The sequence below is a fragment of the Primulina eburnea genome, chromosome 15 (assembly GCF_022965805.1).
Source record: "Primulina eburnea isolate SZY01 chromosome 15, ASM2296580v1, whole genome shotgun sequence".
Classification (NCBI taxonomy): domain Eukaryota; kingdom Viridiplantae; phylum Streptophyta; class Magnoliopsida; order Lamiales; family Gesneriaceae; genus Primulina; species Primulina eburnea.
Genome location: NC_133115.1, coordinates 32,693,893 through 32,706,157, shown reverse-complemented (window position 1 = coordinate 32,706,157; position 12,265 = coordinate 32,693,893). Strand labels below are relative to the sequence as shown.

The 12,265-nt window shown below is 35.9% G+C and overlaps 1 protein-coding gene across 1 annotated transcript; it reads left to right on the top strand.

Moving 5' to 3' along the window:
- Positions 1-940: 940 nt before the first annotated feature.
- Positions 941-11,958, top strand: LOC140813461 (uncharacterized). The gene is made up of 10 exons (XM_073171929.1): positions 941-957; positions 1,139-1,222; positions 2,075-3,210; positions 4,247-4,892; positions 5,005-5,067; positions 6,176-6,376; positions 10,120-10,205; positions 10,897-10,993; positions 11,112-11,210; positions 11,662-11,958. Exons 3-10 carry the CDS (start codon positions 2,078-2,080, stop codon positions 11,722-11,724), a joined length of 2,388 nt encoding a protein of 795 aa, XP_073028030.1. The 5' UTR covers positions 941-957; positions 1,139-1,222; positions 2,075-2,077; the 3' UTR covers positions 11,725-11,958.
- Positions 11,959-12,265: the final 307 nt, after the last annotated feature.

Here is a 12,265-nt window from a genome sequence, read left to right as displayed (position 1 = left end):
AACTAACTACTGTGGTGTGATTGCGAAACTCTTCAAAATTGTAAAAATATCCTTTTAACTTCCTCCTATTTTTTGAGCAATTTATTATGGTAAAAACTTGTTTGAGACCGTTTCACGGGTCGTATTTTGTGAGACAGATTTCTTATTTGAGTCCTCTATAAAAAAATATTATTTTTTATGCTAATAGTATTATTTTTTATTGCGAATATCGTTAGGTTGACCTGTCTCACAGATAAAGATTCGTAAGACCGTCTCACAAGATACCTACTATTTATTTATTACTAGTCAATATTTCGCTCAAAATCAAAATTCTAATATTTAAGAAAATTAGTTAGATGCATGTAATGTAAGAATCTCCATTTTTTGAAAAAATGTCTTCATAAAAATCACTTACAATTTTTTATTATTTATCAATTTCAATATTTATTACATCTATAAATTTTATAATATTTATGTATTATCTAATTTATGTTAGACATGCAGTACGTATGTCTAACCAGCTGGTTTTGAATGCTTTTTGCGTAGTTGACAAGTTTTAAAATATTTGTATAGTTTGAAATGATTTATGTATGATTGATAATATTTGAAAGATTTATATTAAAAGAATGATTTATGCATAATTGAGAATTTTGAAATATTTATATCATAATATGATTTTTTTTGAAAATATAGACTAGTCTAACCCGTGACGGATTGGGTTGGGTCGGGTCGAATTGACAGGCTAGGCGGGGTGGGAGGCCCTGCTCTATATTATAGATTGAAACAGATGGATAAAATGTCGTCAAAAGTTCACAATTTGCAAATCCAAATAATTTAATGGGCTCAGTGTCAATTATGGGAACGGTGTTTCTGGGCCGTGGACCGTAAAAATGTGGGCCCAAATTAATCTCGTCCGCCATCTTTCAGAACTTCGAAGTCCCGAAAGGTGGAAGACGAGGGTACGAGAAGATAATCGAGGTTTGGCATTAAATTCTAAATTTTTTATTTTCCGGCATTTATTTATGTTTGCAATTAATTAATTGAATCGAATTCTTGAGAAACTGAATAGTTTTAGTGATCCTTGGGGTGTATTTTGTTAATCGTCGGGCAATAAAATCGTATTGCTGGAATTAATTGTTAAATTATCGTGGAATTCCAGGACTTGAAATTAGTGTTTGATATATTTTTCCATCTCTCCAGTAAGGTTGAGTTCAACCTTCCATTGGGCATTAAGTTCACAAGGGTCTGAACCTTTTTCTCTTTTCTATTTTACATCATGAATGAATTTAGGTTTTTTTTTTAATTCAAAATGTTGAATTTGATATGATTTTCTTTTTCTTTTTGGAAGTAAATGTTCGTCGATCCTGGAAACTGTACAGAAACTTTTTCATTTCTTACCCAGAAGTGGAGAAGGCAAAAAATGTTTATGTATATTTATCCATGATAATTTTTTTAAATCTTAAATTGGATACGAATTCCAGTTTATCATTTGATACCCCTTGGAGTTTATCTTGGCTGAATCTTTAGGCTTCTTTTTGTTGATAACTTAGTTTGTTCTGGGATTCATTCTTGTTTTTAGTTTTTTTGTACTAGGTAATATGTGCCTTTTCCTCAGTCGTTCCGTTGGAGTTATGAGTTACATGGTTGATTTAAGATTTTATAGAGTTTGTGATTGTTTCTTCGATAGAAAATGAAGCATGTAATTATCTAATGATTTCTGTCAATAGGGCTTGATTATTTCGAATGCCATATTAGCTGCAGTTGGTGTTTAGTGTTCAATTTTTCAGAGATCAGGATAATCTCCTATCTATTGTGGGGAATATCTTTATAACCTATACCACTAGCATTCAGGAGTGTTAACATTGCATGTAGCTGTCGCACTAGCATTAGCATTTTTCTCTTGATTCTTTCCAATTTGGTATATGATTCATTTCTTTTTAATTTTATGAAATATATTCTATCGATCCCTCAATTCTCCGATGTTTTGAACTCTGGAGGATGTGAATTATTGAGATAATCGGTAGAAGTGTTGTTTCAAATGTTCCTAGTTGTTGTCTATTAAATTGAATCGATATGGCTTGGTTTGTCCCTGCAGAATATGAATCCAGTGGACACTGATGATGCGGTGGATGTACCCGATACTCCCGATAGATTAGCTAAACGAATGATTAATGAGAGGAGTGGTGTCAAAGAGGAAAGGCATGTTTCACATATCCCTTCTCATCTTGTACAGCAAATTTTTTGTGAAAAAGAGATTGAAATTCAACCATTTGTTTTGGAAAGTGGAAGCAGAAAACTATCAACCCGTGCTAAAAAAAGTACTAGCAGTTTCACCAACACGTTACAGCCCTTGAATCCTGCAGCTCCTTCTGTGACAAGTTCATCCTCATTTAAAAATAATCCCCGGTCAATGGTCATTGACAATGGAAGCAGAAGGCAGTCTTCGCATCCTCCAAAATGTGCTAGTAGTTCCAGCAACTCCCTACACCCCATTAATTCTGCAGGTTTTTCTATGGCAAGTTCATTTTCCTCTAAAAGCCCTCTCTTATTTAGGAAGAAGGCACCTACTGACCAAAGAGATGATTCTAGTCAAGCGCAGCATCTACAAATAGAAAAGCCATCATTTAGTTATAAATCTCGTTCTTCTTCTTTTTTTCAAGATGGTTTTGTAGATCTGACAGAAATGAGTCTGCATAGTCCTGAACATGGACATATATTACCAGGTGGAATGCCTGGCAGTGGTCGATTTGACTGCAGTAGAAGATCAGCAATATCAAATGGGGCTTCTTCTTTTAAGGACCTGTTGAGATCGACTGTGCGGAGCAGTGCCGGTGAAAGAACAGGTAATTTGACTGAAGTTATTTCAAATAATGGTTATGGACAGCTCAGTGAGTTAGTTGACAATGCTCGAAACAAACCTGGTGACGATGGTTCTCTTCCTCATGAACCCATCATCTCACCTAGAGTAAACAAGCAAAAGAGATTGGTGCGGAATGGATGTATATCACCCAATAACATAGCTAAGGTGAAACAGTTGGCTGGGAAAAGAAATAATTGTTTTGCACATGATAATAATGATGCTATAACTTCTGGAGGTCCACTTGTTCCATTTGATATCGGGGAATTGGTTTCTGAAGGTCACAACTCCCACACCAGAAAGGGAAAAGGAGTGATTATGTATCCATGCACTTCAAAAGACCCTGAAATAAAAAACAAGAATTTACCTAGCAGGTATTTATTTCGTAGACTTTCAGATATTTTGAATGTTTTGAATTTATTTTTTGCAATTGGGGACCAAGGGTGCTTCCAGTCTGTACATCTTTACAATGAAATCTGTAACAATGTCTATGAATAATCATGGTTGTTGATTCCATCTCTTTATGTTTTTTACCAAAAGTTCGGTCTCTTTCTCCCACAACTTTCAATTTTTCTTGTTAATGTAGTTTCCAAAGGCCTGCCGTTTTTTCTCGATTTCTCCATTTTCTTGACTTTGTGGTACATATATTGACAAGATATGTTGCACCTTTTGATTATTAAAGGTTATAATTTCAACATCTAGTATAAATTTTATCGTCTTGTTGATTCTTGGATTCTTGCTCATCTAGTTTCTCGAGAAATTCATGATTGTGAAAGTTATCTTCTTCTAGTCTAGCCTGTGGAGACGAAGAAAGATCTGGAGAGATATGACTCCATCTTTCACTATCAAATCGTGTTGGATGTATAGTTTAGATGCTTGCATGTTTATATGTTGATTGCAGTTAAGATTTCTATATTTGTTTTATTTTGAATGAGCTCTCCACGGGAAAGGGATCTTCATGTATAATTTCCCGGGTAATAACAGGAGAGAACAGATGCACATCGAGAAGTAAGCTTTAATTTTTTAATATTCACCTTTTAGAGTAGAAGAGAATCATTATAGATTTGTAGTGGATGTTAATCTTGTGGGGGAAGCAACCAGATAAGATTCAGGTGATATAGACTCCATTTCTTTGGACTCCATTCAATTCAACTCAACTAAAAATTTCATCTTACTTGTACATTATAGGATTTTGTGACTGCGGATCACTCATCCGCTCCTACTGTACTTGATCTTTGATAATTTAATAAAATAATGTTTCTAATCAAAAAAACATTATAGGAACCCACACTGGGAAAATTCAATCTAAGTTTCAGTCTAACCATGAAAGTTTTGTTTTTATTGGGAAATCATGTGCTAAATTCTAAATTTAAGCATTATTGTAGTTAAAGGAATATTTTGTGCACGCAGGAGCTCTTCCAGTTTCAGTGGAAAGGCTAAAGAAACCAGTGATTACGTCAGGGGCTCAGGTGAACACATTGAAGAATCAGGTGAATGGAGAAGTACGCATAACGGGGAACTGTGTTCCTCATCAACTGGTGATGAACAGTTTTTAAAGAGGGAACTGGATGTCGCAAGGTATGCCAATCAACACAACGAGAAGAGGATGACTAAAAGGGAGAAAGGAAGTGGTGTTGTTATTGATGATGACGATTCTAAGGTCCCAAATTTATTTTCCTCTGGGCATGTTTCCGATCTTCCTTTAAGGCAAACAATGCCCCTTTCTCGGGCTAGATTAGGACAGTTAAATAGGTATCTCTCTTCCGCTAACATGCTCATCAAAAGACAGAAACAGGGAACCACTTCGAGATATTCAGGTGAATGTTCAACATCGGTCTCTGATGATTCAGAAGTGGTGATTCTCAGTTCATCTATAGGACCATCAAATTCAAGAACAACTTCTAGAGATGTGGCCAATTTACATCAAACTATTGATGTTGATGATTTTAAACCTAATACTTATGACGAAGTTGCAAGGGCTAAACAGGTTGAAGCAGATGAGCTCCTGGCTCGCGAACTTCAGGAACAACTGTACAATGACTTGCCAGTTCTTGGAGTTAGACAGTTTCTTCCTTTTTTACAAGACTACATCTCAGAATTTTCAAAATCTTTTGCCTCTGATTAGACATTAAATTTAGTTTCTGTTTTGCATTTTAAATTGATGACAGGTTGATACGCACATATCTACGGTCTTGCAGCACCAGGACAATTCAAATCACCCCTTTTCTAGTGTAAGATATTGTGTTGCAGAATAATTATAACATCTACAACTGAAAACTTCAGGAATCTGCTCATCCTGCACCCTTGTTATCTATTTACTGTGTGATTGTTTCAGCTACTTATCTAGCGTGCAGGATTTTCATTCCCTTTGTTTACTTACCTTCCTTTTGTTTCGTTATTAAAATTTACTAGTATATGTATGATATGTTTTTGTGCTCATGCATGTGTATATCTGCATGTATATTGACATTGTCCCGTTGTGTTGGAAGATCTGTTGCGCACATCGTAAACAGTTTCTTTCTAAGCATGCTTTATTTATATTAGATAATTCAATGGATTATTAAGAATAAATCAACTGTGATATCAAATATTTGATTGTTGTTTCTTTGTGGATTAGGAGTCATAAAGAGATTGCTATATTCTCGATTATAGATTTAATCAGAAATTGGAGATTAGTATATTGTTGATGTGTCTTGAGTTTTAGGGGCTCTGTGGGTGGATATCTTATCCGCTTATTGGAATCGTTACATGATTTTATGTATACAATATGATCTCGTTTCTTATCAAAAAAAATCATTAGAATTTTGAGGCACACTGTGATCTCTTATAAAGTATCTCAAGCATCTTTAAAATGTATACAAAATATTTTTTTCAGTTGTTATTTGGACCTTGTTTCTAGTTGTTCATTTCTAGTTCAGTTTATTCTTGTTTAATAATCGCATTTGGTCTGCTCTTATTCAAATATACTATCTTTTTGTAACCCAACATTAACTGTAATGTAGATTGGCTGATGGATTATGTACTTGTAACGCTTTCCTGTTCTATTGGTGCATTTGCTCGCATAGAACTTCCATTGCCATCCTAACATTAAAACTTTTTGTCTATAATATAGCATTCCAGATTACATGGATGGTATGTTTTGTATTTTGAGTTGAATGTAATTATCATCATATAAACCTTCTATGGTTGTCTTCTTGCTTGATTCATGTATTAATCTATTTGACAACCTTAATATTCTGGTCATTTGGCTGTTTCCTAAATCGTGTATTATTGCTATCATTTTTCTTTGGTGCTAAAAACTTTAGTTGAGATTTTTTTTGGCTTTTGTGCTCTGTGCAGAGAGGTTCGTTGATGTCCAATTTGCGAAGACAATCCCACTCTCGATCTTCTTCAAACCTCTCGCGTAGAGGATATCAAGCTCGTGCTTCTACACTGGGAAGAATGATGAGACTGAGGGGTCGTTTTCCTGGGCAACCACGTACTCTGTTGCCGTCAAGAGGAAGAACTTCTCCGTTCCCTGCAAATATGGATGTTGAAATGGTAGGGTTGAGTTGTTATATGTTTCGTCTTGCATTTGATTTTGGACAATCAGTTAAATTAAGTTTAATATATAACCTGAATGTTCTTATACTATACTAGTTTGGGTATTACTTGTAGAGGCTAGATTAGTTAATTGTACAATCAGAACTCGCCTTTTGTTGCATCCTTGCATCTGATGAGTAATGGTTGTGTAAGTTTTCCAGCTAATTGAGATGTAATGATAACTGTTGGATGGTCACTCAATCATTGAAGATTTGATGGCAGCTTACTTGTTTGCACTTGGATATCATGAAATACCTATCTATATAGAAGGATTGCTTGGCTGTTTGTGTGGGCCTACAGTTGCTGCTAGCTTTGAGGATATTTAGCTATTTGATTTGCCAGCTCATATCTTGATTTAACATTGTCTATTAAACAGTGTATGTTTAGGCTGCTTGTTGCACAAAAATAAGTTGCAAATTGTGAGTTATAGTTGGATGGCATATCTTATGCCATTATGTACTATTGATGCATGAGGAAGTATGGACATTTGGGTCCATATCGTTTCTTCACTCTCTCAGTTGTATGCCCAGAATCTTGCTGCTAAACAGAAAGTATTTTTTGTGATATAATTTATGTAGAATGATGGAGCAAAGTTAGGAAGTTGATACTATTCTAAACATAGAGAGGATTTATATGGATTAGATGATACTAATTTTTGGATAGTGTTTTTTAGGAGATTTGTTAGCTAAGATTACGTCATAATTATGTGGTGATTGATTTGCACTATTTGTATAAATATTGTATTGTACCAGGTAGAATTTATAATGAGAAATATTCTTCCCTCGAATGTACATGGTACCAATGCCTACTCTCTCAAAACCCTAGCCTTCTTCATAGTAAAAATCTGGCATGACCACTGAATTAAAAAGGCCAACTTTTGAAGTGACCTCTTTTTAGGATGTTTAAGCTCTTCCTTAGATCTGTAAGAGTTCATCACCCAAAAGTCGTCGTTGAATCCATAGAGGCAGTGATTCGCTTGTGATAGAAGAAAGTGGGGATGAATCTTCAGCCCTATTAAAACCCATATTTGCTATTTTGAAAAGCAACAATGAGGAGGCTCTTCCAAATGCAAAGAAAATGTCTGAGAAGATTATTCAAAATTGTGCAGAGAAGTATAGATCTTATTTGACTCAAGTATTAAAAATTTAAGACAAGAAGATAAAGATGGTAAAGACTCAACTTGATGGGAATATGGAGAGGGGCAATCTGAAATAATTGATTCTCCGAAGGCGAACGATTGCGTGAAGGGGGCCGAACATGGATTGGAAATGGTTTACAAAAGAAGTGATCAAAAGATATCGTGGTAGAAAACCACGGATCCTTATGAACTTGTTTCTATATTGATGGGGGATGGGTTAGGAGGTCATCTTATGGCGGTGGGTCGGCTGTTGGAGATTTTGATTGATGACGACGAGGAACAATACATAGGTAATGTGGATAATGGGCTCACAGATAAATTATGGAGAAGGACGAGAACCCATGGGCTTACCACCTTCAAATGGGACGTAGAACCAATCAATTCAGTTATGGATGAAAGGGATTGTGGGGAGAATAATGAAGTAAGTTTTTGGTCTGTAAATCACAAGCAAAACTGGGCCCAAATAATTTATATAGGCAGACCAATTATGGACACGTCCCTCTTTGCGTCAAATCCCAGAATCAAGGCAAAGAAAGGAGAAAAGATCGTTGGGACTTGGGGGTGAAAACCTCGGATCTGATGTGGAGAATCAGGTTTCCAAGAGAGCAAATTCACTTGGATTCGATGGGAGAGACTCGATTGGATGGATATTGAAAGCTGGGCAACAGATTGGCACAAAAAATAATTCATGATTCTGTTTTGTTAAATTGATGCGGAGGCTATTGATTGAAGAGACGCTGATTGTCTGGTTTGGGATTTGGCAAGTTCAAGGGTGGGCTGTGGCTGAAAAAGGGTCATTTGGGCTATGTCACTGACTACTAATATGACCATAAATGAGATTTGGACAAGAGAAGTAGACCCGGGCCCAATAATAGTCATATGGGTTTTGGACTTTATCTGCAAAAGTGAGAAGCGAACTGAAGGTATCATGATTTATTTCTACAACCAAGACGGATTTGCTTTGGGTTCGATTAGGAAATTGAGTCAGAATATATGTTTTAAGGGGAAAGAATTGCACGATGGTGGAATCAACTCCTTAGCACTTTTCCAATGTCCCATGAAGAGGGTTAAAAATTTGATGTGGAATATGGAAATCCTAATCGGGTGTGGAGTGGCAATGAAAATGGGACACTTAAGGCAGCATGATTTTTGTGAATGTGCTCTGAGTCCTGCCGCTGGGTCTTCTTATCAAGAACTTTGTAATATCCTTCTTGAATTGCACGTAGCAAAAAAATCCATAGCAAATTCCTCCAAGCAGATTCTTATTTTGAAGTTTCTTGATATCGGCTTGCATCTTACTCAAGACACTTTCAGTCCAGTTTTTCTTGACTTATAGTGGGGAGCATGTGTCTTTAATGAATGTAAATCTTGCTCCATTACAGTCAATGATCTCTCGACTCGTACAAAAGTGGCGTGTGGCAGTGGGTTGTGCATCATGGGTACTGGACAGAGTCTGTTTAAGGGGTCGCCTCCTTTGTGGGCTGCAATGAATATCGAAGTTTCCCGGAAGAATTTTGAAGAAAATCTAGAAACATCAAGAGGCCTCAATTTAGGAATCTATTCTACACAGAGCGGGCATTCGTAATAAAAATGAGATTCACTTCTAAAAGTCCAGCCAATGAGATAATCAAGAAATTTAACAAGCTGTTGAGTATCTTCATTTGCTGTCCGCAAGAAGAATAACAAGATGAGCTTTCAAAATGTAAAATCTGAAAGATAAGGCAACATTGACGCTGCCACTAAGGGATTTTTTGTTGATAAAGGTATGATCCTTCACGATGAGGGAACCGTGGGATTGTGGGATTTGTCATATTCTATTATCTTTGAAGCAAAATTGGGGAAGAATTGTGTTCTTGCCCCTGGCTCGAAATTTCATATAATTAACGGATTATCATTCATTTCTACAAGAAGTAATGCAGGCTTGTGTATGGGAATTATGGCAGCTGAAGAACTTTTCTCAGTTCTTCACTATCGGGCATGCATACTTTACACTAAATTGGTTCTGAATGCAGAAGATGCATTATTTCAGATCATAAGGAAAGGCAGCACAATTCTCTCCAAACATTTTACTTTACTCGGTCCACAGATCGATTGTTGTGCCCCAACCAGTGTTGTGGTTGACAAATCACACATTAAGGTGGAAGCTCAAATTAACAATCAAAGGTCTACAAATTGGAACAGTGATGCCAAGCAATGAGAAAACTTTGAAGATAATTCTTAAGCTCAGCCTTGAGGACAAGGCTGATTTTCAATCTACTTGAGGGAAAGTGTAGAATGATGAAAGTTAGGAATTTGATATTATTGTAAATATAGAGAGGATTTATAGGGATTAGATCAGACTAATTTTGGAATGGTGTTTTTTAAGAGATTTGTTAGCTAAGATTAAGTCCTAATTTTGTGGTGATTGATTTGCACTATTTGTATAAATATTGTATGGTACTCGGTATAATTTATCATGAGAAATATTCCTCTCTCAAATCTACAATTTATAATTTGCAAGTGTGTGGTTGATAATGCAGTCCCAAGTTGTGGGGTTCCTAAATAATATTTTTCTTTTTTGCAGAGATTGCATATTCTGGGAACATTAGAGACTTTCAGTGACATGGAAGTCGGCACCGGAAACCTTATAACTCATCGTGATTTTAACGAGTGAGTATTATCTGAGACTTTGTGCGCCATTATGATTAGAGAGTGTCAGCACAGGGTCATAGATCCAATCTGGTACCTCTGAAGTAGTACTTGATGGAGTGATCACAGAAGAACAACGTTGAATGTTCGTTGACAGCCTAATTTGATATGAAATTATGGATCGCCCTTTTCTTTATTCAAGCTTCATAGCGGCTGTCTAAAACCACTCTCATGCTGCCATCATGATTTGCGTAATTAGGCGGTTGCTCCTCATTTTGAAGCTACTTTGAATACCTAGGGAGAAATGCTCTTCTATTTTGTGTGGCTAGATAACTGTATGGAGGCTATGCCTCAATCATAGACAATGATGGAGCCATAAGAGATAGTTCTGGATTTAAATGATATGAAGTTTTAAAAAACTCAATGTACACGGTTTATGAGTTTTATATGCATTAAGAATTCGAGACTGTTAAAAGTTGAGAGATGGATGGCATGATGAAAAAACACAAACTCCTTTCTTATTTGACGCGTACCATGAACAGATATATCTTCAACAAATTTCGTCAAGTAGTATAATTGTGGAGCATTAAAGTCTGAAGTCTGTTGGATTTCCTTTTGTTTTCTTCTCTGTTTTTCACTTTGTGGGTACTTTACAAAATCCTCGTTTGTTTATTAAAGGCTGCTTATACTTTTCTTACCATTATCTTGTTAGGAATGATTATGAAACATTATTAGCTCTTGACGAGAACAATGATCATGGTGGTGCATCTATTCATCAGATTAATGGCCTCCCACAATCAACCGTCCAGGCAATCATCTTTAGAATTGATTCTTCCATTGTATCATCTTCTTTCGTGAATGAAATAGCCTGTGCTAAGTCATGCATCTTCTGTTTCTAAGTTGCTTATTGTATTTTTGTCCTTGCAGAGTGACAATTTTGACGAGGCTTGTGCAATTTGTCTTGAAACTCCAACCATCGGCGATACCATCCGCCATCTCCCTTGCTTGCACAAATTTCACAAAGATGTACGAGGCTTTTCTTTTCCACCTATCCATTGTCGCATGCTAGTTATCGTTGTCTTTAGTTAAATCATCCATGCATAGATGTCAATCTACTTGCCTACATTCGCTCACACACACACATAAAAATGTGATCATCTAAATAGTTAGGTGTGCTGACTTATGAACTTTTATTTGTAATCTGTCTCTCTACATGTGTGAGTGTGCTTCCAATATTCTGTGTACTGTAGTTCTTATTTTAGTTGAATTTATCTCATGCAACTAACACAATCTTCTGGTTTGAAGTAATCCTGTCTATTTTTGCCTTGAAATGTCTATAAAAGCTGTGATATTTGTTTTCACTGCAACTTGGTGAAGTAATATTTTACCGTCAGACAACTGAGAGGAGATAGTTGGAGATTTTCCGCTTGACCTTGTAGGTAAAGCCAATTCCTAACCCCCTTCTCACTTGTCACAGTGTATTGATCCATGGCTGAAGAGGAGAACATTGTGTCCCGTCTGCAAGTCAGCTATAACTTGATATATTCATCGTCTTTTTTGTTCCTTGTACGTGAAACCAAGTTACAAGGCAACAGCACGTTGGTTGTTGAGATATCTTTTGAAACTATTTTTTTGTTTCACTCTTTAAATAGCTTTTCTGAAGTGCAACTCTGCGCATCGATGAACTATAGTCCTGTACAATAACGTGTAATTGTTTATTTTTTGAATTCATTGTAATAACTACATAGCTTGTTTTTAGATAGATTGAGAAAAATGTTGATATTTTGGTCTAAATTTCTTACCTGGATAAGTGTGGTGCACTAATTTAATGATCGAATGTAAGTCCATGAAATTCAAAAAAAAATTCTTCTGAAATCGATGCTTAACAAGAACGTGTATTTCGAATTTTATGCAAATTAAGAGTCCTCTGGGATTGGCTTGCTTCAAATTATAGAATTGAATAGATTAACATTGTATATTTTGTTCTGAAAAAGTACCAACTATATAGAATACGGTTTACTTGGAATGGTATCCTGTAGGTCTAGGTGTAGGTGTGTATCTATATATTAAGAAAGTTTTTG

Coding starts and splice junctions, on each gene's coding strand:
- LOC140813461 (XM_073171929.1), top strand. CDS start 2,078: ATGAATCCAGTGGACACTGATGATGCGGTGGATGTACCCGATACTCCC. Junction 3,211..4,246: donor AACAAGAATTTACCTAGCAG/GTATTTATTTCG, acceptor TTGTGCACGCAG/GAGCTCTTCCAGTTTCAGTG. Junction 5,068..6,175: donor CAAATCACCCCTTTTCTAGT/GTAAGATATTGT, acceptor TGCTCTGTGCAG/AGAGGTTCGTTGATGTCCAA.